Source organism: Pygocentrus nattereri, chromosome 24, assembly GCF_015220715.1.
Source record: "Pygocentrus nattereri isolate fPygNat1 chromosome 24, fPygNat1.pri, whole genome shotgun sequence".
Classification (NCBI taxonomy): domain Eukaryota; kingdom Metazoa; phylum Chordata; class Actinopteri; order Characiformes; family Serrasalmidae; genus Pygocentrus; species Pygocentrus nattereri.
The window spans coordinates 2,070,456-2,093,537 of NC_051234.1; the positions used below are offsets into that span (position 1 = coordinate 2,070,456).

The 23,082-nt window shown below is 40.6% G+C and overlaps 2 protein-coding genes across 3 annotated transcripts; both read right to left on the reverse strand.

Moving 5' to 3' along the window:
- Window positions 1-4,241: 4,241 nt before the first annotated feature.
- On the reverse strand, window positions 4,242-8,423 carry LOC108439303 (vitelline membrane outer layer protein 1-like). Its single transcript, XM_017717626.2, has 4 exons — window positions 8,175-8,423; window positions 6,604-6,716; window positions 5,782-6,117; window positions 4,242-4,345 (listed from the first exon to the last, which is right to left on the reverse strand). The coding sequence occupies exons 1-3, from the start codon at window positions 8,391-8,393 to the stop codon at window positions 5,811-5,813; spliced, it is 639 nt and encodes a 212-aa protein (XP_017573115.1). The 5' UTR covers window positions 8,394-8,423; the 3' UTR covers window positions 4,242-4,345; window positions 5,782-5,810.
- A 1,876-nt stretch (window positions 8,424-10,299) lies between these two features.
- Window positions 10,300-23,005, reverse strand: LOC108439304 (H-2 class II histocompatibility antigen, A-U alpha chain-like). 2 transcript variants are annotated; one of them, XM_017717627.2, is made up of 4 exons: window positions 22,273-23,005; window positions 17,249-17,503; window positions 15,170-15,454; window positions 10,300-11,628 (listed from the first exon to the last, which is right to left on the reverse strand). In XM_017717627.2, the coding sequence occupies exons 1-4, from the start codon at window positions 22,322-22,324 to the stop codon at window positions 11,507-11,509; spliced, it is 714 nt and encodes a 237-aa protein (XP_017573116.2). In that variant the 5' UTR covers window positions 22,325-23,005; the 3' UTR covers window positions 10,300-11,506. The 2 variants fall into 2 exon arrangements, with proteins under 2 accessions (XP_017573116.2, XP_037389827.1); XM_037533930.1 differs by having other exon boundaries at window positions 17,249-17,506.
- Between the last annotated feature and the right edge of the window lie 77 nt (window positions 23,006-23,082).

A 23,082-nucleotide genomic window follows, 5' to 3' on the forward strand; every position in this document is an offset into this window, starting at 1 on the left:
GTGGCCGTCGGACTGAAGGCTCTACCGCCTCTGCAAGTTAAAGGAATGTGTTGTTTACATGATCGGCTGCTTCGCAACTCTTTACAGTGACTTCATTCAAATCTTATTGCTGTTATCATTTTATATTGTTTATATATATGATTTAGTGATCATTCTATGTATTTAGGCTATTCATTCATTTGCGGGACTGTCCCGCTCCCGCCTGCAGTGGGCTGGTTACCCACCCGCTCCCACACAAGATATTAAGGCAAGTCCTGGGGGTCCAGCGGGAATCCCGCGAGAGTGCTGACCTCTACAGTCATAGAAATTTATTTTTATTTTTTTATATCTTACCTCTGATGACAGGAAACAATGAAGCAGACATTTAAGAAGGACATAGAGAGTGTCAGGACTGTGATCAGCCAAAACACGTGGACACATTAGTTATTTCTAAAAATACCCGCCACAAATCATTTTCTCATAACTACTCAGGGGTGCCCCCTAGTGGATTGGGCCCCTGTGCACCCACCCACAAATTTCCATTGGATGATCAGGGCCTGGCAGTACTTTATATGGATTTGCTTCATTGCAATGCAATCATAACATGTGACCATTGCTCTCAAACAACTAACTTCCCAAAATTAAACGGAAATAAACGATCCATTACACTGATTTAACCTCGCCTGAAGTACGGCACGGGGGAAGGCAGTAGCATTTCTTGTTTTAAATGTAAATCTGCATGTATTGTTATCCAGTAAAGAGGTCAAGTGACATGTAAATAATGTAATGGAGGTTTTGTTTTTCACTGTGGCACATATTTTACATGCCACCATGGAAGAGTAACGTCACGTGCGCGCTGCGTTTCCCATTTTTCTTCGGGAGTGATTGCTTTTCAATTTGGCACAAATTCCTCTCCACAGGGAGGCCAGACTTCTAAATAATGTATGGAAAATTGCCACTTTATCCTGAAAACACTGAAAAACATGACGGCGGGACTTGACAGGTGGTGCGCAGTAGAATTAAAGCGATAGTTTGGTGAATAATAAAATCCTACCTCACTTCAAATGTCATTCCTTAGCCAAGACATGTTTGGTGTCTGATTCTTGCCTGTGCAGTAACACTGAGGTGGTGGTGGTGGTGTGTAGTGTGTGTGTTGTGCTGGTCTGAGTGGATCAGACACAGCAGTGCTGCTGGACTGAGAACAGTCCACCAACCAAAAATATCCCGCCAGCAGCGTCCTGTGGGCGGCGCCCTGTGACCACTGATGAAGGACTGGCACAAACTGTGCAGCAGCAGATGAGCGGTCGTCTCTGACTTTACATCTACAAGGTGGACCGACAAGGTAGGAGTGTCTAATAGAGTGGACAGTGAGTGGACACTGCTGTGTCTGATCCACTCGCACCAGCACAACACACACTAACACACCACCACGTCAGTGTCACTGCAGTGCTGAGAATGATCCCCCACCCAAATTAAAATCTGTGAGGGTCCATGGGGGTCCTGACCACTGAAGAACAGGGTAACAGAGTATCAGAGAAACAGATGGACTGCAGTCTGTAACTGTAGAACTACAGAGTGCAGCTATACAGTCATTGGAGCTGATAAACTGGACACATTTTATAAACAAGGAGTTTTTAATGTCATGCCTGATTGATATGAGCTGCCACTGTTGCCCACATTAGCCTCATGGCTTCAGTGCAAACCTTAGACACCAAACGTCTCGGCTGATACCATTTGGGGTAAGAGGTTTGTCTCGGGTTAGTCAAACAAGAAAACTGTTGAACATTTGCAAAAGGACACAGTGCCATCTAGTGGCTAATTGCATTTGGTGCACCAAACCTACATTTGAACCAACCAGTGTTTAAGATCCCATAGACTTCTCAGGTCCAGGTTTGGGTCACATACCTGCTCCATTTACTCCCACTTTTTATAAATAACCCATCCTATGGCGCACTCAGTCCTCTTATCCTGAGGCCAGTTTAAGCAGAGAGGCTGGATATATCAGTGCACCAGTATAAAGCATGATAACACTGCTTAAAGTACATGATAGAGCTGCCTTACATAAGGTAAGTGTGAGGTATTACATTGTTGGTAAATGCAGGCAGCTTACCTGTTATATAACTGCAATGCATTAATACGCAGGTGTTTTTAGAGATTAGACACTATTTATTTTAGCCATAGCTATCAGCATTTGTCTTCTACTGTGAGGTAGGGGGTGAATTTCAGCTGCAATCTGAATGGAAAGCGTCACGTTAGTGTTTTTAAACTCAGATAATAAATACTGAAGGTACACTCAGTCTTAACGCGTTATCCACTGGTCCATTAATTAACACAATTGCATTCCTGTTCCCGATGAGGCTGCTTATCTAACGCTGTCAGGCTCCAAACTCTACACGAATTAATTACCTCTGCCTGCCTCTGTCTCCGTAATTAGAATCTGAACGGAAGGCTGAACTCACTCGTCAGCAGGAGTGGAGCAGTGCGTCCCATTTGGAGGGATCATGGCTGCGTCTCACACTGACCTCTGGTGCCCGGAACACAGGAGAGGTCACAGAGAGGAGGCTAGGTTTACGATGGGACACTCAACTTTTCCAGAAAACTTTTAACGTCAAACATAAACAAGCTACACCCTCACTGCCCACAGCACAGCAGCGAAAGGGGAATTCCACCCATTTTCCAAAGTTTCAGCATCATTCAGTGGTTGAGATGTTCAGAGTGGTTTGGTGTGAAGTCGTGGAGAATCTTACTGACTCTGATTTGGAACCAGGGTTGTGATGTGTATATATAGCCATTTTATTTATGATCCACAACCTCCAGTGAACCCACGTCATAACCATTCATAAGCATTTAATGTGGAAAGGGAGCTTTCAGAGGGTTTAAACTCTTCAGATGTCTGGTTCCAGAGCAGGCCAGAGAGTGGATTTCCCTTTAACTAGCTGCTAAGTGCATTGCAGACAGGCAGCATTTACACATCTCAACATTTAAAACCATCAACACTTAGAATGCCTTGCATTTACGTTTGAGCTGGAGTGGATAGCAATTAATGCAGTTTTGAAGTGCATTAGTGGACAAAGCATTTCAGTGGCCTAACATTAATGTCATACTTTTAAAATGGTCCAAATCCAGTTAGTTTACTTCATAAACTATACGGCCAAAAGTATTCGGTCGCCTGGCTTCACACGCATATGAACTTGAGTGACTTCCCATTCTTAATCCATAGGGTTTAATATGATGTCGACCCACCCTTTGCAGCTATAACAGCTTCAACTGTTTTCAATTCAATCCAAGTCATTGAATTCAGGTGTTCCAGTCACTTCCATGGCCACAGGTGCATAAAGCCGAGCCCCTAGGCCTGCAGACTGCTTCTACAGACATTAGTGAAACTTGGGAACGACAGCAGCTCAGCCACGAAGTGTTCGGCTACGTAAAATGACAGAGCGGGGTCAGCGGATGCTGAGGGGCATAGTGCGCAGAGGTCACCAACTTTCTGCAGAGTTATTTGTAAAGTGCCGCCGCTGGACTCTAGAGCAGTGGAGACGTGTTCTCTGGAGTGACCAATCACGCTTCTCCGTCTGGCAATCTGATGGACGAATCTGAGTTTGCCAGTTGCGAGGAGACGGTACTTGTCTGACTGCATTGTGCTGAGTGTAAAGTTTGGTGGAGGGGGGATCATGGTGTGGGGTTGTTTTTCAGGAGTTGGGCTCGGCCCCTTAGTTCCAGTGAAAGGAACTCTTAAAGCTTCAGCACCAAGAGATTCTGGACAATTTCACGCTCCCAACTTTGTGGGAACAGTTTGGGGACGGCCCCTTCCTGTTCCAACATGACTGCACACCAGTGCACAAAGCAGGTCCATAAAGACACGGATGAGCCAGTTTGGTGTGGAAGAACTTGACTGGCCTGCACAGAGTCCTGACCTCAACCCCATAGAACACCTTTGGGATGAATTACATCACAAATGTGCTTCTGGAAGAACGGTCAGAAATTCCCATAAACACTCCTAACCCTTGTGGAAAGCCTTCCCAGAAGATCTGAAGCCGTTATAGCTGCAAAGGGTGAGCCGACATCATATTAAACCCTATGGATTAAGAATGGGACGTCACTCAGGTTCATATGCGTGTGAAGCCGGCCGACTGAATACTTTTGGTAATATAGCGTATAACAGCAAATACATTAAATATGCAAACACGACTGATAATGTAGCTTATTTGTGTGTTAATGTGAGAAAAGTTATAATCCTTAACAATAAATTGGCACCAGGAAGATGAGGGTGACATTCTGAGTGTTTATTTAGCTCTCAGTGTGTTATGTTTGCTGTTCGATGGTGCTGCTGTGATGAAATTCCGCCAGGCCTCTGCAGGCTGATCCCCTAAATCAACAGAACAAACCCCAGAGATAAGAAACAGCAATATTGAAGCATCTTTGGAAAAATAACAACAGCGCAACCTCTGCTTTATCTCAGATTGATCCCATCATATTACCCCTCAGACTGAAGCTGCTGAAAGCCGGTCTGATGGAGCTCAGGCCGTGCAAAATCCGAACACTCGTTTAATCTTACGTTAAAAAAAGGAACGGAAGGAAGAAGCAGGACGAACTGCTCGTCAATTTAGCGAAGATTTACTGAAAATATCATCGCTTGAAACACTCAGTGATGGCATTTTAAATGATTAGAATGTTCCAGAATTGTCAGAAAGCATTATAAGTGCTTTATAATAACGGTCATTATCCATTTAAAATTAATTCTAATTTATAATGTTACTACAAGTCCCCAAAGAATTAAAGAAGGTACATTACAGCCTTATGAAGCAGTATTAGAGGTTATAACTAGTTATTAAGTATTATAAATATATATTTTCTTCTACTACAAACACAATTTTGCACTGAAAGTCTAGACTCTGCACTTTCCACACAGTTACTCTGCGTGTTTCAATGAGCTACCAACAAATAATAATAATAATAATAATAATTATTATTATTATTATAATTATTATTATAATAATTCACAGATTTTTTTAACTGCAGCTCTAAGGGTTAAAATCTTCAGCGACATTGTTAAACGTAATGCACCAAATTGAACAATGAAATGTGTATATGTGAATGAAATATATTACATTAACACAATTATTGCAAAAAATAAAATAAAATAAAGGTAAATTCTGTTGAGGGACTGTATTATATTAATAGGTTCATAGCCTTTATTGACAGGAACTTCAATTTTACCATCTTTACCATCTGGGTCTTCTTAATGACACCGTACACAAGTGGGCTCTTTGTGAAAAGCATGTCAGAATAAAAGTCCCTCGTTGTGGGTTGTGCCACATGACATTTGAGGCAATCAAAATGTATAGAACAATATTTTCCAGTGAGAATATGATTACAGCTGCCCTAATGTGTAATGACTTTAAAGGGTTCCAACAGAAAAACATGCCAAACTACTTTATTTACTTTTCATTTTTAATGGACGGTAAGATGGTCACACTTTGGGAGGCCTAAATGCAGAAAATGGGTTTTACTTTGATGCACTGCCAGTGTGTTCACACAAAGGATGCACATGATGGCATTTATGAAATGATTCAATATGAAAACGATAGGCTTACAAAAAAGTACACGCCATGCCATTGATCCATGGTTACCATGGAAACTAGTTACTATCCTTTTAAGCACCGGCCAACTGACGTCCCCTATAAGCACGTCTCGAGTCAACTAGCTTATTTCTAAATGCAGAAAAATGATTTTCGTGGTCACAGAAAAATAAGCTACACGTAGAGCAGATACAGTTAGGCTGGAAAAAGCCGGAGTGCTCACCTCTTTTTAACCGCTGACCCGTCCAGCGTTCACTGTGGGCTACTGCAGCAGTGGAAGCGCACATCGTTCAGTGACGAGTCATCCAGACCCCCCTGGTACGACTCCATTTTGGTCTCGATGCCGCAGATGCCCCCGTTGGTGCACTCTGCGCTCCAGTGGCCGTACTCACCCCAGCTCGTGCCCCGGCCTTCCAGCGTCGGGTTGCTGCTGCAGCGGAACTTGATGTTGTTGGCGGCCGTGTCGTCACCAAACAGGCCCTGGTGTGGCTCCACTCGCAGCTGGAAGGAGGTCAGAACACCGTTGGGACACCAGTGAGTGTCCGTCCATTCGCCGAAACTGAGGGAAGAGAGGTCAAAGTGGTAGTTCAGCCAAAAACACAGCCAATCAGCCAGGACATGTTTAGTGTCTGGATTTCGTCTTGTTTTGAATGGAGCCACAAGGCAGGCGTGCAGCCACATTACCACCGCGCCTGCTGCAGGCCTAAAGCTGACCTCAAGCCAGGTTAAGCCAGGTTAGTTATCTTGCTTAAGAGCTTTCTGGTGCTGTATGACACACTCAAAATCATGCAGGACCAAATCTGATTTCCCGGCAAACTATTCAGCTCAACATGAAGAAGATTAAGGCTAACTTTTCTGATGATGGAGAACACTAGTACCCTGACCGGGGCAAACAAACTTACTGTCCACTCAATATTAATGAGGCATTTGAATAACGCAAGTAATGAAACTCCATCCAGCAAAGCTCATCTGATCTACTCCAGCAGAGTGTGCAGGGCTAACTGTTAATACGGTGCTGCTGTGTGTGAGTCAGAGCTGGACCTACTGTCCAGTGTTGGACTCCACCGTGTAGAGGTAGCTTCGGTCTCCATTCTGACTACAGAACAGACGGATTCCATTCAGAGCCGTGTCGTCCCCGCCGTACTGATTCGGCTCAACCTGCAAAGGACAAAGTTACAATACAGCTAAAATTCAGAGTGAAGTCGTAATAAAATGCGTGTGGGTCAGTCTACAGAAACGTCCACTTTTCTGTCTCTATAGGAGTCACTGGTGTTACTGATCGTCACCAGAGCTACACGTAAGAAACGTAACACAAGAGACGTTTTTAATGAACAATGTGTTTTATTAAACGGCGGCTACAGAGCATCAAACCAATCATGGAAAACCCACTTAAATATGGAATTTAATCCATTTGGGTTCTATTTTTCACAGTGACCTCAGAATAAAGTCGGTCACACCAGTGACGTCAGCTAAAGGCTTCATATGAGGTCATGAGCTGAATGAGAAGATCTCTGAGAACTGAGAGACACAGTGGACTCACCATGAGCTTTTCTCCATAGATCCTCGGAAAACAGGTCAGAGGAGGTCGAGTGACGTCATCGGCGTGACTTTTATTTCAAAACGAGAGATTTTTTTGTCGCGCAGTAACACCAGTGACACGACTCTTGGGGGACTTTCATTCTATAATTTATACTATTTATCTGGCTTTTGTTTTCTTTGTCATTTAATTGATATATTCCAGAGTCATGTAGAGATTATTGCAGTTAAAATAGCAGAAAAAGGTTTTTCTTCAAAATACGGCCTCAGCCTTCATACATGACTGTGGGGACGAGCTCTAGATCACTGATATACAAACCTTTGCTGCTAAATTGAGGCTCAAGAAGGTAAAAAATATTTTTAAAAAATAACTTTGTTTTATTTTAGAATATAAATAAAATGTAACCCTAACATGTTTTTGAAGTTTAATATATCTGTAAATGCTAGGGACATAAAAACGGACGTTTCTGTAGAATGAACCATATAACAAAATTTAAAACTTGAATATCCAGAGCGATGTTACCATCCAATTACTATCCAAACGAAGTTCAGTTTTTATACAGTTAATAACCAGAATTAAATTCCAATATGACATTCACAATGGAGCTATTTATAATATAATATAATATAATATATAATATAATATAATATCCAGAATTAACTTTTATAAAAATCAGTATTACGTTCACTTTTATTAAAATTTATAATCCAGATTAAAATTGTAATAAAGGAATATCAAGAACAAAGTTATGAAAGTAATAATTATTCTGACTGAATAATACATTTAAAATAAATCTATAAATATATCATAAAATCAAGATCAATAATCACATTCTAATAAATTAATATCCAGTATAAGTAACATTCGTCATGGAGTTTAATTAATGTTAAAACTAATCTTAGAACAAGCACCTGTGATGTTTAGTTCACACTGTACCAGTTATAAAATATTTAAAGCATTTTAGTATGAAGAGGTTTTATCAGTATTGCTCATCACTGGTGACCTGCTGTAACCAGAACTCATTCAGCTCCAGACTAAATCGAGAATATAAAGCTCGGCTGGTGAAACCGTGACGTCACCCTCAGGCTGAAGCCCACGGCGAAGAAGTTTTGGGGACACATCTCGGGCCACGTCCACAGGCCGAACTGCTCCCCGTTGGGCACGGTGAGCATGGAGGCGTAGGAGCGGGGTGTGAATCTTGTCCCAGCCTTAACCACGAAGGAGCTCTCCAATGAATTCCCCTGGGCCAAGACCACCAGGGCCAGCAGGCACAGGGCTGATACGTGGACTGATGCCATGTTCGGGTATTCAGAGGTGCAGGACACAGGTGGTGGGGTTACAGCGCGCTTATATTAGGGTCATCACTCTGCCACCTCACACGCTTACCACTGTTAATCATTCACTCCACTGCAGGGCTTGGGAACACAGCTGCTGTTAGATTTACTAAATATTTAGATAACTAGAGAAACCAGCATGACCTTCTGTCCTACAGAATGGAGAGAGATTAATCAGACGGCTCAAGAGAAGAGAGAACGCCTGCCCACTGCACTTCACACACATCTGAAGTAACAAGCTAATATAATAATAATTATAATCATCTTTGGGAAGACTGATAGCAGTGAGTGGATATCGGCCTTTTACATACTTTCATTTGGCTCTTTTTCAGACAAGGCAGCAAAAAAAACGTGCTTCTTTAATACAGTATAAAGAGGAGTATATATTTACAATGCATGAAAACGAGGCCAATTAGAAACGTTACTTAACATGCAGCTGAATAGAAATAAGTGTATATAATCGTGTACAAAAGCCAAAGTGCGCTTTGTTCACTTTGATTGAAAATACGTCAGAGAACACACTTAAAAGCAAATTTTAGTCCATTGCTTTTATTTTTTTGGGGTAATCCTATTGTAAAAAATAAAAACTATAAAAGGTGCTATTACTTTTGTGCAGGCCACAATTTAATGTTTATTTTTTACAATATGTTAACTTCAGCAAATCAGTAATTGTGTGTTAAAATGCAGAAGTGAGTTCTCTGTAGAGGACGTGCTCACATAAATATTCTTTACGTTTTTAGAAAATTATTTATTTTCCATCAACAAAATGTGAGCGTAATTTACCAGAGGTGCCCAAACGTTTGCATACGTCTGTTTTTTTTTTTTTCATTTTTTTCCATTTTATTTTTAGTTTTCTTTATAAACTTGTAAAAAGCATTTAAACAATATTAAAGTTAACTGGAACATTAAAGGGCTGTTGCAGTTTCACATTTTGTTCCCTAAATTTCTGCATAATTAAATAGTTTAGTTTTTTTTTAATCCATTAATGGCCGGGAGGTACATAAGAGATGAAAAACGCTTGTGATGGTGAATAAAACGGCTATATTTCCTATCACCACCACTCTGAATGGCTTTGTTTACTTTTTAACTATTGAACTGCACATTAGTTTTGAAAACCTGGAATGGGTCTTTAGGACTGCTTGTATTTAACGTCGTAACATTTCTAGAACTTTCTAGAACATTGGTTTGGGTTACTTGGTTTCTGGTTATTCTGTATTAATGTTGGTAGTTAATCTGACACTTTCAGCCTTCAGTTCAGCTCCTGAGGTCCTAACCAATGGGAGAGCCACCTTGGTTGTATCTATTTAGATACCGCAACTTTTCTGTTGGTACTTTCAAAATTTGAACTCTTACTTCCAACCAAAACTTAAAAAACGAAGTAAGAGCATTAATACAACATGTAGTGTTTAAACACAAGAATTATGATGATTCTATTAAATAAATCTGAGCTAAACGTTAAATTATTGTCCATTCTAGATTAACCACAGGCATCTGAAGCTTGCATTGCATGTTTTACTTAAAGAAACCACCGATGCTCTGATGGCCCAACAGAATTCCCAGTGCCAAACTCTTGTGTTATGTTTGAGTCAAAATGACAAATTTATTAGAGCTACAGTGGCGTAGATTTTGTCCCTTTGTCACGTTATTAATATTTTACTGTGCTCTCTGTAACTCCTATCTGAAAGGGTTTAACATCAGTAAGAGTGAAATGAACAGCAGGTGCTTTTCTCATGATGCCGTTTTAGAATTGTTTGCATTGCTTCTGGCCTAAACAGGTGCAAACAACTTACCCCTTCTCTGTACACGATGCAGAAAGAGGGACATGCAGTCTTCTATATTCTTTTATTTAAGTAGAAAATAAAGCTACAGATACAATACAATACACATATTGATATTTTCCGTCATTAGTTACATCAGGTCTTCCAGAACTGAGCATTGGACATTGGAAACATTGGAAACCTTTGTCCCTTCTGAGGAAAAAAGAAAAGTCTGGATGGAGGTTTATATACATCCACGGAGTAATCTCCTTAAAACCACTTCCTTCCTCGTTTCTACTCTTCTATTCAAATATAGATCGTTCCTGTTGAAGCACTAGAACTGAAAATCAATAATTCATCTATACGCTACGGCATTTTTTCCTTAATATACACCCCACCACAAGAGAATGATCAGACAAATGCTGCGACAATTGCCCTGTAAATAAATGCTAATCAGTGTTAAAATAAACGGACCTAAGACTGTGCCCTGTGGGACTCCCCTAGTCGTAAAAGGTCTATTTAAGTTTTACGATCCACTCTATTGAAATACAAATATAAATGTGGATTCAGCCTCTAGTCCACCAGCCTAACAGCAACAGGCGTGGCTGTATTGTATTAAATACACAAAAGAAGGCAAAAACATTGCTCTAATCTGGCCTTAGTGTGCGTACACCCCATATAATAAATATACTATAATATAATATACTACATCATTCACATCCAGTTTTTCTTGCTATCAAACATCTCCAGAATTTCATGCAACCGACATTCTTCCAGGGTGTTTTTAATATTAGGATTTCATACTAGGATGATATAGTTTACCTTATTTATTGATATTAATATACATAATTTACAAATTAATTTACTGACTTCCCTTGGGGGATCAAATCCAGCAATTATTAGCCTTTCATTTATACATGGTTTGTGTACCAAATATTATGTCATAACTCATTTTACAGTGTATGTACGTCTATCTAAATATAGTTAAATTTTACTGGCACTGGTATACACTATTAATACATTGTTGCCACATACTGGACATATTTTTAGCTGCGGTAATGAACATTCCTAAAATTATGGTTAATTATTAAACATGAACCTGTTTTTAAGGGTGAACTTGGAAACACCAATGTTTATCCGTGGGAAATGCTGTTTGGGCCAGCCCTCATTATTCCTGTACACAGGCTACACAGAGTGAACCGGAACTTTACTAGTTAAAGCCTTTTTTAGAAACATGCATCCAAACTTTTAGGAACCTTCATTTTTAAGGGTTTAGTTGGGATTATTCTCCCGACCGTACAGTAAAATCTTCAACTCTGCTCAGCTCCTTCGTGCTCTGATGATGAGCCCAACACCTACAGACACTCCCAAGATTCCCAGGGTCACACCCAGGACACATACCGTTGTCTCGACCACCTGGGAGTCCGTCTGTAGCTCCAGTTCTGCAGAAATAGTGACAAAAATTGAAGTGGTATATTATATATATATATATATATATATATATAGTGATAGTAACAATAAATATCCAGTGCTTATTTGGAACATTATATATCATAACATTATATATCTACTGGAAGAAAGTGTGTGCATTCATGTAGTGCTTTGTACAACAGATATACACATGATATCCATATGAACATCCATATGAACAAAACACACAGCATACTAATCATCATCATTGTGAACTGTATGCCTATATCAATGCATATTCGCCTTAAACCATGTTGAGTTGTTGAGTAATTGCTAATAGTCTTGCTTATGTGGTTTCTGACCATGTATAACATGTTCTCTCTAAAAACTTACAAAATTCAGGCTTTAAAAACAGGGATGGATCACAGACCAGGCCAGTGAGGACAGTCCCCAGAGGCCTCAGACTGCTAGGGTCCCTGGGGACCATCAGACCACAGGGTTCAGAATGGCTCAGGACAGTAGGCTATTGTATATTAATAAGGCGTCTTGGACCCATCCCACCCCACCCCATTTCAAAGTGCTTGCTTCAAACAGTCTATACAAGATTACTGAGGAACAAAAAACACCTCCACAAAATATTCATTTCTGTTGCTGCACCTATGGGATTCTTGTAGCCTGTTAATGCCAAGCTAACAGACATTTTGTCCATTCTAAATTAAACATGGACATCTGAAGCTTGTATTGCATGTTTTACTTAAAGCTTGTAACAGACATTAACATATTTTACCTCGGAGCAGTTTTACAGTGACTCATTCTGTGAAGAGCCCTGACGACTAACTGAAACCTGGCTAAAGGACAGCTTGTATTCAAAGTCAGTAACATATCTAGAGCTAACAGAAGACTTAATGTTTTTCTTAAAATACGATCCAATTGTAAATCAAAATGTGAGTCTGGGTTTGGCGAATGCCAGGAGAAAGTTACCTGTCTGACTGCATTGTGTCAACTGTAAAGTTTGGTGGAGGAGGGATAATGATATGGGGCTGAACCCTTTAGAACCCTTAGTTCCAGTGAAGGGAATCTTAATGCTTCGGCACCAAGACATTTTTGACAACTGTATGTTTCCAACTTTGTGGGAACAGTTTGTTCTGTTACACCATGACTGACTGAGCTCCAGTGCACCAAGCAAGATCCATAAAGGCATGACTGGGTGAGTTTGGTGTGGAAGAACTCGAGCTCTGGCCCACAGAGCCCTGACCTCAACCCCATCCAACACCTTTGGATCCAGACCCTCTCGTCCAACATCAGACTGACCTCACACATGCTCACCTGGACAAATAGGGGGAAAATCCCTACAGACACACCCAGAAGAGGTTGTTATAGCTGCAACTCCATATTAATACCGATGGATTTAGAATGGGATGTCATAAAACCTCCTGTAGGCATCCCAATACTTTTGTCCATGCTGTATATATACACATATGTATAGAGGAGTGGCTATACGTTTCCATTACTTGTTAGCTACATTAGCATCATTGCTCCAGTGCAAAACTAAAGAGGCAGATGTCAGACACTAAACAATGTCTTGGCTGATTGATTTCATTTGAAATAAGGGGAAAATTGTGTAAATTACATTTTTGGCTCAACTCTCTCTTTAAAGTAGACAATATGACAGAAGAGCCATTAGGGATGATCACAATTCATACATTGAGCTGCCCTGAACGCACTTTCATAGAAAACAATGTCTAACTTTCTGTTACGGATGATTAGAATGAGTAATTGTGTTGCAGTGTGAAAAATGTTGCTAATTAATGGAGCTGGCATTACGCTACTGCCGCTGTAGGCATCGCTGCTTATTCTATAATAGTATGGGGGAACTAGGGCGGTGTGCATAATAAATCATGACCGAAGGCCACTGAAGCCTCTTTGAAATGAAATGGTTGCATGTTGCCTGTAAACCCTCCATGACCTGTTTGCAAGCTGTCAGTTTAACAGAGATAAGTCCCCAGATAGAATATAATACAAGCTCTCTAAGTGAGATGTTTCAGTAAACGATATTGCTACCTATTTTTATTTTTATCAAATATTCCCATGTTAAAATATCTGAACAATTCCGGCGGGGGTGGGGGTTACTGGAGCCTATCCCAGTGGCCATTGGGCGGAAGGCAGGATACACCCTGGACAGGTCGCCAGTCCATCGCAGGGCAGACAGACGCATTCACTCACACACCTAGGGACAATTTAGCAGGTCCAATCGGCCCAACTGCAGGTCTTTGGACTGTCTTGGTCTTTGGACTGTGGAGGAAGCTCACGCAGACACGGGGAGATCATGCAAACTCCTGGTCTTTGGAATAGAGTGAAGAAAACTTTTGCTGAAAGTGTAAATGACTTCAGTTCCTACTGTAACACAAGGAATCATTTTCACTCGTGATGAGTACAGCACTGCCTAATCCTTCCTTTATTTAACTTCCAGTACAAACAGCCAACAATAAACACAAGCTGTACGTTTTTTTTTTTTTTTAGCATCAATAAAAAACGCAAAACTTATACTGGCAGAAAATGATAAAGGCAAGGCAAGGCAAGTTTATTTATATAGCACCTTTCATACACAACGGTCATTCAAAGTGCTTTACAAATGAAAAAAAATGTAATTAATGTAAATAAAATAAAATTGATGTAAGTTAAAAAATTTTAAAAACATAATTAAAACAATAGATTTAAAAGAAGTTAATCAAATTTAAAAGAAGGAGATAAAAAATTAGAATAAAAGTATGATAAAAATAAGAAACGTGATTAAAACAATAGATATAAAAGAGATAAGAGTGCCGTTACAGGATAAAAGTGGATTAAACTGAGCTAAAGGCTCAAACATGAAGGTCTTCATTCTGGATTTAAAAGGGTCTCGTGTTGGGGCTCTTCTGATGCTCTCTATCAACCGGTTCCATTTCAGAGCAGCGTAGTAGCTAAATGCCGCCTCTCCGGCATTTAAAGGCATCAATAATTAAATATATCATCACATTTTTCAGTGTTTAGTGTGTCCACTTTAGCAGAGAATATGAACATCATCTACAAGGTGAAGACTGTTTAAATCCTTCAGTTCATATTTGGTTTCAGTGTTGGTCCAAAAGTGTTTCGTACATTCGCAGACTGAGAAATATGAAAGAAGTCAGAGTAAGAGTTTCCTTGCACTGAGAAATCTGATTACTGAGCTAAACCCAGCCTCTTTATCAGATTTCTTAACGAGATTTCTAGACCTTCCTTTGATCTCAGAAAACAGACTCTAAGTGCTGTAAACACGACCGTTTGAATAATCAGATAACTGCAGAAATTCGATTGTGATCAGATTACTGAGCGCATGTGCAGGCAACATATTCAAACCACTTCATATCAGTTTCTGTGAGGCAGCTTTTAGAGGCATTAAACTCTTCAGACGTCTGGTTCCATTCACTACCACTGTGAACAACTCCGACTCACTTCACTGAAAGCATTTCAGATCCTTAGTTGACATCCCGACCATTTCAATATGCAGAAAACCAAAGAACCAATAAAGTGTGGATGCTCTTAAAAAGTTCTCACCCCAGAACCTGGTCAGTGGGTCCTGCAGGCCCCGGTGTCTGACGGTGCAGCTGTAGACGTCTCCGAGTTTCGGGATGAAGTCCAGGTAGGAGAAGGTGCGGAAGCTGTAGTCTGGGTTGGAGTAATACTGTGTTTGTCTGACTTCGGTCTCGTTCACCGGTTCCTCGTTACGTGTCCACGTCACCTTGACCGGTGCGGGGTGGAAGTCGGTCACAAAGCAGATGAGTGTGTTCTGCACTCCGAGTCGAACTGCCCTCTTGGAGTACAGCACTGATTGTGGGGGGGCTGAAGATAAACAGGTCTCAGTTACATCTAACTGTAAGCACAGCTCATGTGATACAAAGCACATCGGATCTGATTAACAGGTCATTAATTTTATTTAATTCTCTATTGTGTCTATGGTCGATTGATATGAAGAAAGCAGGCTGTTTAACCTCGGCATGGGTGTCTTTGTGGAGAGGCATGAATAGCTTTCACAGCAGGGGGTTCTCACGCCTCCCTTTTCACTCCTCATTGCTCACTAGCAGCTTAACACACCCACCACAGTTCACACACATAGAGGCAACAGCGTCCTAGTTAATCTGTTGACAGTGTTACATGGGAAAAATATTCTATTAGATTACATTAATTTAACATTTTCACATGTCCACTAGGGGGCAGAAAGAGGATAAATGTCTGCTAATTATAACTATTTTAAAGAGGAAAATGACCCTAGTGGCCAAGTAGACCCTGTAAATGTCTGCAGTGCAAGTGTTTTGACTGGACGCATGGTTAAACTAGTTCAGGGGTCGGCAACATGCGGCTCCGAAGCCATAAGAGCCTTTTTTGCTGCCCTGTTGCGGCTCCACAGCAGAGTAAGATATTTAGGTAAAACTAAGCTAATCCTTCACAGTAAAGGACAGTAAAGTCCAGGCTGGGACGGGCGGCAGCAGTAATGCGGTCACTGTACCGGACTGTAGTGGTGAAGAGGGAACTGAGCCATAAGGCGAAGCTCTCTGTTTACCGGTCGGTCTACATCCTGACCCTCACCTGTGGTCATGAGCTGTGGGTAATGACCGAAAGAACGAGATCAGGAATAGAAGTGGCGGAGATGAGCCTCTTCTCAGGGTGGCGGCTACACTCTACTGACAGGGTGAGGAGCTCGGAGTAGAGCCACTACTCCTCCGCATTGAGAGGAGCCAGCTGAGGTGGTTCGGGCATCTGATTCTGATGCCCCCTGGACCCACTGGAGGGATTACATCTCCAAGTTGGCCTGGGAGCGGCTTGGGGTCCCCAGGACTGAGCTGGAGGAAGTTGCGGGGTACGGGGTCGTCCGGGATTCTCTGCTCTCTCAACTGCTACCGCGACGCCTTCTGGACTGTAGACTGGGGTTCAATCCCCACCTGGGCAAACACCCTACACTACACCAATAAGAGTCCTTGGGCAAGACTCCAAACACCACCTTGGCCTCCCTGTGTAAAATGATTGTAAGTCGCTCTGGATAAGAGCGTCAGCCAAATGTGCATGTAATCTTTCAGCATGTGGCTATCACGGCAAGTTTGAATGGGTGCTTCAGCAAGAAAACCAAAATGTTTGCTTCTTTAGTTTATCGCTGAAGCTGCAAGGCTTGAGTAGGTAAAGAGACAATGGAATTCTCCGTCACCCAAAACGCTTTTTATAGACTTCTGTTATTCGATATTATTGATATTATTGATATTAGCCTCATAGATCTGTTGCAAAACTAAGAACAATTAAATATATCTTGTCTGTACCTTCGGGGTAAACAAAAAATAGTCCCAAAAACTAAACATATCCCTTGAAATATCGCTCTGACTATACTAAGAATGACATTTGACTGAAATATTAAAGGAACAAATAGCTTAGCCTGATTTCTTATATACATTGGACTGATTTTACCAACTTTACTGTACAATAAGTGTGCTGTGTGACTGTATGATCTACGAAATAACGTTTAAGTACTTGGCAAATACTCAGTTAAAGGGCTCTGACTGGAATTCAGGACCAAACCTAAACAGGGCATCCCCAAAAAGCACATAGCCTACCATTAAATATGATTAATCCCAGACATAAGGGGCTCACCGATGGTCTCTGGTGGGTATTCTTCCCCTTTACTACAACGGGGAATGTTGTAAAAGCAGGTTCCGATGGAGTAGTAGGCATCCGAGGGCAAGCTTGGTTTAAGGCTCCAGTCTGCCGCGAACTCAGGTAAGCGCTGGTGTGCTTGATAGTAATACGGCTCCACGTACCACAGCTCGTCTTCACCAAACGAAAGATCAAACCCAGCGTCCACCTCCTTCAGCTGACAAAACGTGAGCTGTCGCATCACATGCTCACCTTCTGAGAAGAATAAAGCGTTTAAATTGCCGCTTTAAAGGAATGAATCAGCTGCTGTTGAGGCCTTAAAAGGGGAAAAATGTCTCAAAATGCCTGGTTAGGATGTAAACACAGTCATCCAGAGTGGTCGGAGGTACACACCTAAAAAAGACGGTTCATTGAGGGGTGTTTGGTACAGAAAATGGTTCTATATAGAATAATGAACATTTTGAAAAGGGTTCTGTATAGCAGAGCCCTTTTTGGTGCTTAATTAGATCCATTTTCAAAAAAGGTTCTACATAATATCACCCAAAGCACATTCTCCATATATCTGAAGAACCCTATAGAACCATGTATACAAGACTCTCCATCAATTTGAAGAACCCTTCCATGATGCAAAGGACCCTTTAATCATGCAGAGTTCTCTGAATGAATACGGTTTGTTATAGAACCATTTTCTTAACTAAAGTACTGTCAAAGAACCATCTTTGATTGAGTGCTCCATTCTGGAGATACCAATTCAGAACTGCTGACAGTGGTTTAATCCCCAGAGTTAGAGTCCAGCACAACAATGATGCTAAATTATCATTTACAAATATGTCCATTCCTGAGGAGATTATTAATTTGATCATCCTTTAAAAGAAACACTAAAACTGATGGATGATCATCACATTGATTTATCAGTCTACTCAGGCTTTAGCAGAGCTCAGTAACACTGAGATTAATAACCGATCACATTGATTTATCAGTCTACTCAGGCTTTAGCAGAGCTCAGTAACACTGAGATTAATAACCGATCACATTGATTTATCAGTCTACTCAGGCTTTAGCAGAGCTCAGTAACACTGAGATTAATAACCGATCACATTGATTTATCAGTCTACTCAGGCTTTAGCAGAGCTCAGTAATGCTGAGATTAATAACCGATCACATTGATTTATCAGTCTACTCAGACTTTAGCAGAGCTCAGTAACGCTGAGATTAATAACCGATCACATTGATTTATCAGTCCACTCAGGCTTTAGCAGAGCTCAGTAACGCTGAGATTAATAACCGATCACATTGATTTATCAGTCTACTCAGACTTCAGCAGAGCTCAGTAACGCTGAGATTAATAACCGATCACATTGATTTATCAGTCTACTCAGGCTTTAGCAGAGCTCAGTAACACTGAGATTAATAACCGATCACATTGATTTATCAGTCTACTCAGGCTTTAGCAGAGCTCAGTAACACTGAGATTAATAACCGATCACATTGATTTATCAGTCTACTCAGGCTTTAGCAGAGCTCAGTAACGCTGAGATTAATAACCGATCACATTGATTTATCAGTCTACTCAGGCTTTAGCAGAGCTCAGTAACACTGAGATTAATAACCGATCACATTGATTTATCAGTCTACTCAGACTTTAGCAGAGCTCAGTAACGCTGAGATTAATAACCGATCACATTGATTTATCAGTCTACTCAGGCTTTAGCAGAGCTCAGTAACACTGAGATTAATAACCGATCACATTGATTTATCAGTCTACTCAGGCTTTAGCAGAGCTCAGTAACACTGAGATTAATAACCGATCACATTGATTTATCAGTCTACTCAGGCTTTAGCAGAGCTCAGTAACGCTGAGATTAATAACCGATCACATTGATTTATCAGTCTACTCAGGCTTTAGCAGAGCTCAGTAACGCTGAGATTAATAACCGATCACATTGATTTATCAGTCTACTCAGGCTTTAGCAGAGCTCAGTAACACTGAGATTAATAACCGATCACATTGATTTATCAGTCTACTCAGGCTTTAGCAGAGCTCAGTAACACTGAGATTAATAACCGATCACATTGATTTATCAGTCTACTCAGACTTTAGCAGAGCTCAGTAACGCTGAGATTAATAACCTATCATATTGATTTATCAGTCTACTCAGGCTTTAGCAGAGCTCAGTAACGCTGAGATTAATAACCGATCACATTGATTTATCAGTCTACTCAGGCTTTAGCAGAGCTCAGTAACGCTGAGATTAATAACCGATCACATTGATTTATCAGTCTACTCAGACTTTAGCAGAGCTCAGTAACGCTGAGATTAATAACCGATCACATTGATTTATCAGTCTACTCAGACTTTAGCAGAGCTCAGTAATGCTGAGATTAATAACCGATCACATTGATTTATCAGTCTACTCAGGCTTTAGCAGAGCTCAGTAACGCTGAGATTAATAACCGATCACATTGATTTATCAGTCTACTCAGACTTTAGCAGAGCTCAGTAACGCTGAGATTAATAACCGATCACATTGATTTATCAGTCTACTCAGGCTTTAGCAGAGCTCAGTAATGCTGAGATTAATAACCGATCACATTGATTTATCAGTCTACTCAGGCTTTAGCAGAGCTCAGTAACGCTGAGATTAATAACCGATCACATTGATTTATCAGTCTACTCAGGCTTTAGCAGAGCTCAGTAACGCTGAGATTAATAACCGATCACATTGATTTATCAGTCTACTCAGACTTTAGCAGAGCTCAGTAACGCTGAGATTAATAACCGATCACATTGATTTATCAGTCTACTCAGACTTTAGCAGAGCTCAGTAACGCTGAGATTAATAACCGATCACATTGATTTATCAGTCTACTCAGACTTTAGCAGAGCTCAGTAACGCTGAGATTAATAACCGATCACATTGATTTATCAGTCTACTCAGGCTTTAGCAGAGCTCAGTAACGCTGAGATTAATAACCGATCACATTGATTTATCAGTCTACTCAGACTTTAGCAGAGCTCAGTAACACTGAGATTAATAACCGATCACATTGATTTATCAGTCTACTCAGGCTTTAGCAGAGCTCAGTAATGCTGAGATTAATAACTGATCACATTGATTTATCAGTCTACTCAGGCTTTAGCAGAGCTCAGTAACGCTGAGATTAATAACCGATCACATTGATTTATCAGTCTACTCAGGCTTTAGCAGAGCTCAGTAACGCTGAGATTAATAACCGATCACATTGATTTATCAGTCTACTCAGGCTTTAGCAGAGCTCAGTAACGCTGAGATTAATAACCGATCACATTGATTTATCAGTCTACTCAGACTTTAGCAGAGCTCAGTAACGCTGAGATTAATAACCGATCACATTGATTTATCAGTCTACTCAGACTTTAGCAGAGCTCAGTAACGCTGAGATTAATAACCGATCACATTGATTTATCAGTCTACTCAGACTTTAGCAGAGCTCAGTAACGCTGAGATTAATAACCGATCACATTGATTTATCAGTCTACTCAGGCTTTAGCAGAGCTCAGTAACGCTGAGATTAATAACCGATCACATTGATTTATCAGTCTACTCAGGCTTTAGCAGAGCTCAGTAACGCTGAGATTAATAACTGATCACATTGATTTATCAGTCTACTCAGACTTTAGCAGAGCTCAGTAACGCTGAGATTAATAACCGATCACATTGATTTATCAGTCTACTCAGACTTTAGCAGAGCTCAATAACACTGAGATTAATAACTGATCACATTGATTTATCAGTCTACTCAGGCTTTAGCAGAGCTCAGTAACGCTGAGATTAATAACCGATCACATTGATTTATCAGTCTACTCAGGCTTTAGCAGAGCTCAGTAACGCTGAGATTAATAACCGATCACATTGATTTATCAGTCTACTCAGGCTTTAGCAGAGCTCAGTAACACTGAGATTAATAACTGATCACATTGATTTATCAGTCTACTCAGGCTTTAGCAGAACTCAGTAACACTGAGATTAATAACCGATCACATTGATTTATCAGTCTACTCAGGCTTTAGCAGAGCTCAGTAACACTGAGATTAATAACCGATCACATTGATTTATCAGTCTACTCAGGCTTTAGCAGAGCTCAGTAACGCTGAGATTAATAACCGATCACATTGATTTATCAGTCTACTCAGGCTTTAGCAGAGCTCAGTAACGCTGAGATTAATAAACGATCACATTGATTTATCAGTCTACTCAGACTTTAGCAGAGCTCAGTAACGCTGAGATTAATAACTGATCACATTGATTTATCAGTCTACTCAGGCTTTAGCAGAGCTCAGTAACGCTGAGATTAATAACTGATCACATTGATTTATCAGTCTACTCAGGCTTTAGCAGAGCTCAGTAACGCTGAGATTAATAACCGATCACATTGATTTATCAGTCTACTCAGGCTTTAGCAGAGCTCAGTAACACTGAGATTAATAACCGATCACATTGATCTATCAGTCTACTCAGGTATTAGGAGAGTTAAACTCCAGACTGAATGATTGCGCAAAATTACATGGAATTTTAGAATAAAATTCCCTTGGAATTCCCCTTTAACATACTTTAATATGTGTGATACCAAATATGAAAACGGCCAAGTGATCATTAAGTGACCACAGAATATCTGAATGTTGGAAAGTCCCAGTGCAACCTCTATTATTGAATTCAATGATTCTTTAGGAAACAATTCAACACATTATGAAATCTTAAATTTTTCATAATTCACTTTAATCAGTTCTGTATTTAGTATTACAGCAGAATTGTTCTAAAGAAAATCCTGAATTATGTACATTGTAACTGAACACAGACAAACCAAAACATTATGGGGTTGTTTTAAAATTCAGTTTTAACTAAATTATGTGAATTAGTTATGAATACGGTTTTATAGAATCAACGCACATCAAGCCAACTAACAGTGAAACATTGAAAAGTGTCAGCCCAGATCAGTGCGCACTGAATACTCACGCCAGTGCAATAAACACAGCAACTTACCAGCCACATGTAAACTCAAGACCACCAGTAGGCCAAACAGTGGTGGACTCATCACATCGTCTGTTCAAATCACAGCGAGTGGCTCCACTGGCAGCTTCTCATCAAACACAAGGTGTTTACTGCCACTCTGACGCTTCCTCTGCTACGGAAAACACCTCAGGGATCTCGGAAAGCACTGAACAAAGTCCAGCTCGGCTTTCTGTTCTCCTATTGCGTGACAGTTGTGTGGCACTGGCATTTAAACAAAGCCCTTGGATAACAATGGTCAGACTAGGCCGTCATTAGAAACCAGTGAAGCGTTTTTATTTGTTGAAGGAATTAAACTGACAAACTTCCTAAACTACAGTATATAATAAAGTCTGAATGTCAACACGGTTTGGCTGCTATTGTGTGGAGATGAATGCGCTGATATCAAATGCACTTAATGCACAGCTACAGAACAAACCAGAGCCATTTGCATGTATAAAATGTAAGGCTGTAAGGTTTTGCTTCCCTCATTAGTGACAGCCTGGCTGGTTTGTCCTGTTATGCAAAGCGCCTTTCGGTAACACTCCTGTGACACAAGTGCACCACTGTGAGCTCTTACCTGCACATTGCACTGAAAACACTACATCGTGATTTGTATTAAGACTGAGGGATAATACACATACACTATACTGTCAAAAGTATTCACTCACCCATCCAAATCACTGAATTCAGGTGTTCCAGTCACTTCCATGGCCACAGGTGTATAAAGCCGAGCCCCTAGGCCTGCAGACTGCTTCTACAGACATTAGTGAAAGAATGGGTCGCTCTCAGGAGCTCAGTGAA

Coding starts and splice junctions, on each gene's coding strand:
- LOC108439303 (XM_017717626.2), bottom strand. CDS start 8,393: ATGGCATCAGTCCACGTATCAGCCCTGTGCCTGCTGGCCCTGGTGGTC. Junction 6,717..8,174: donor CCGTGGGCTTCAGCCTGAGG/GTGACGTCACGG, acceptor TGTCCTTTGCAG/GTTGAGCCGAATCAGTACGG. Junction 6,118..6,603: donor GTGGAGTCCAACACTGGACA/GTAGGTCCAGCT, acceptor CTCTTCCCTCAG/TTTCGGCGAATGGACGGACA.
- LOC108439304 (XM_037533930.1), bottom strand. CDS start 22,324: ATGAGTCCACCACTGTTTGGCCTACTGGTGGTCTTGAGTTTACATGTG. Junction 17,507..22,272: donor CTTGAGTTTACATGTGGCTG/GTAAGTTGCTGT, acceptor TATTCTTCTCAG/AAGGTGAGCATGTGATGCGA. Junction 11,629..15,169: donor CCCACTGACCAGGTTCTGGG/GTGAGAACTTTT, acceptor CTATTTCTGCAG/AACTGGAGCTACAGACGGAC.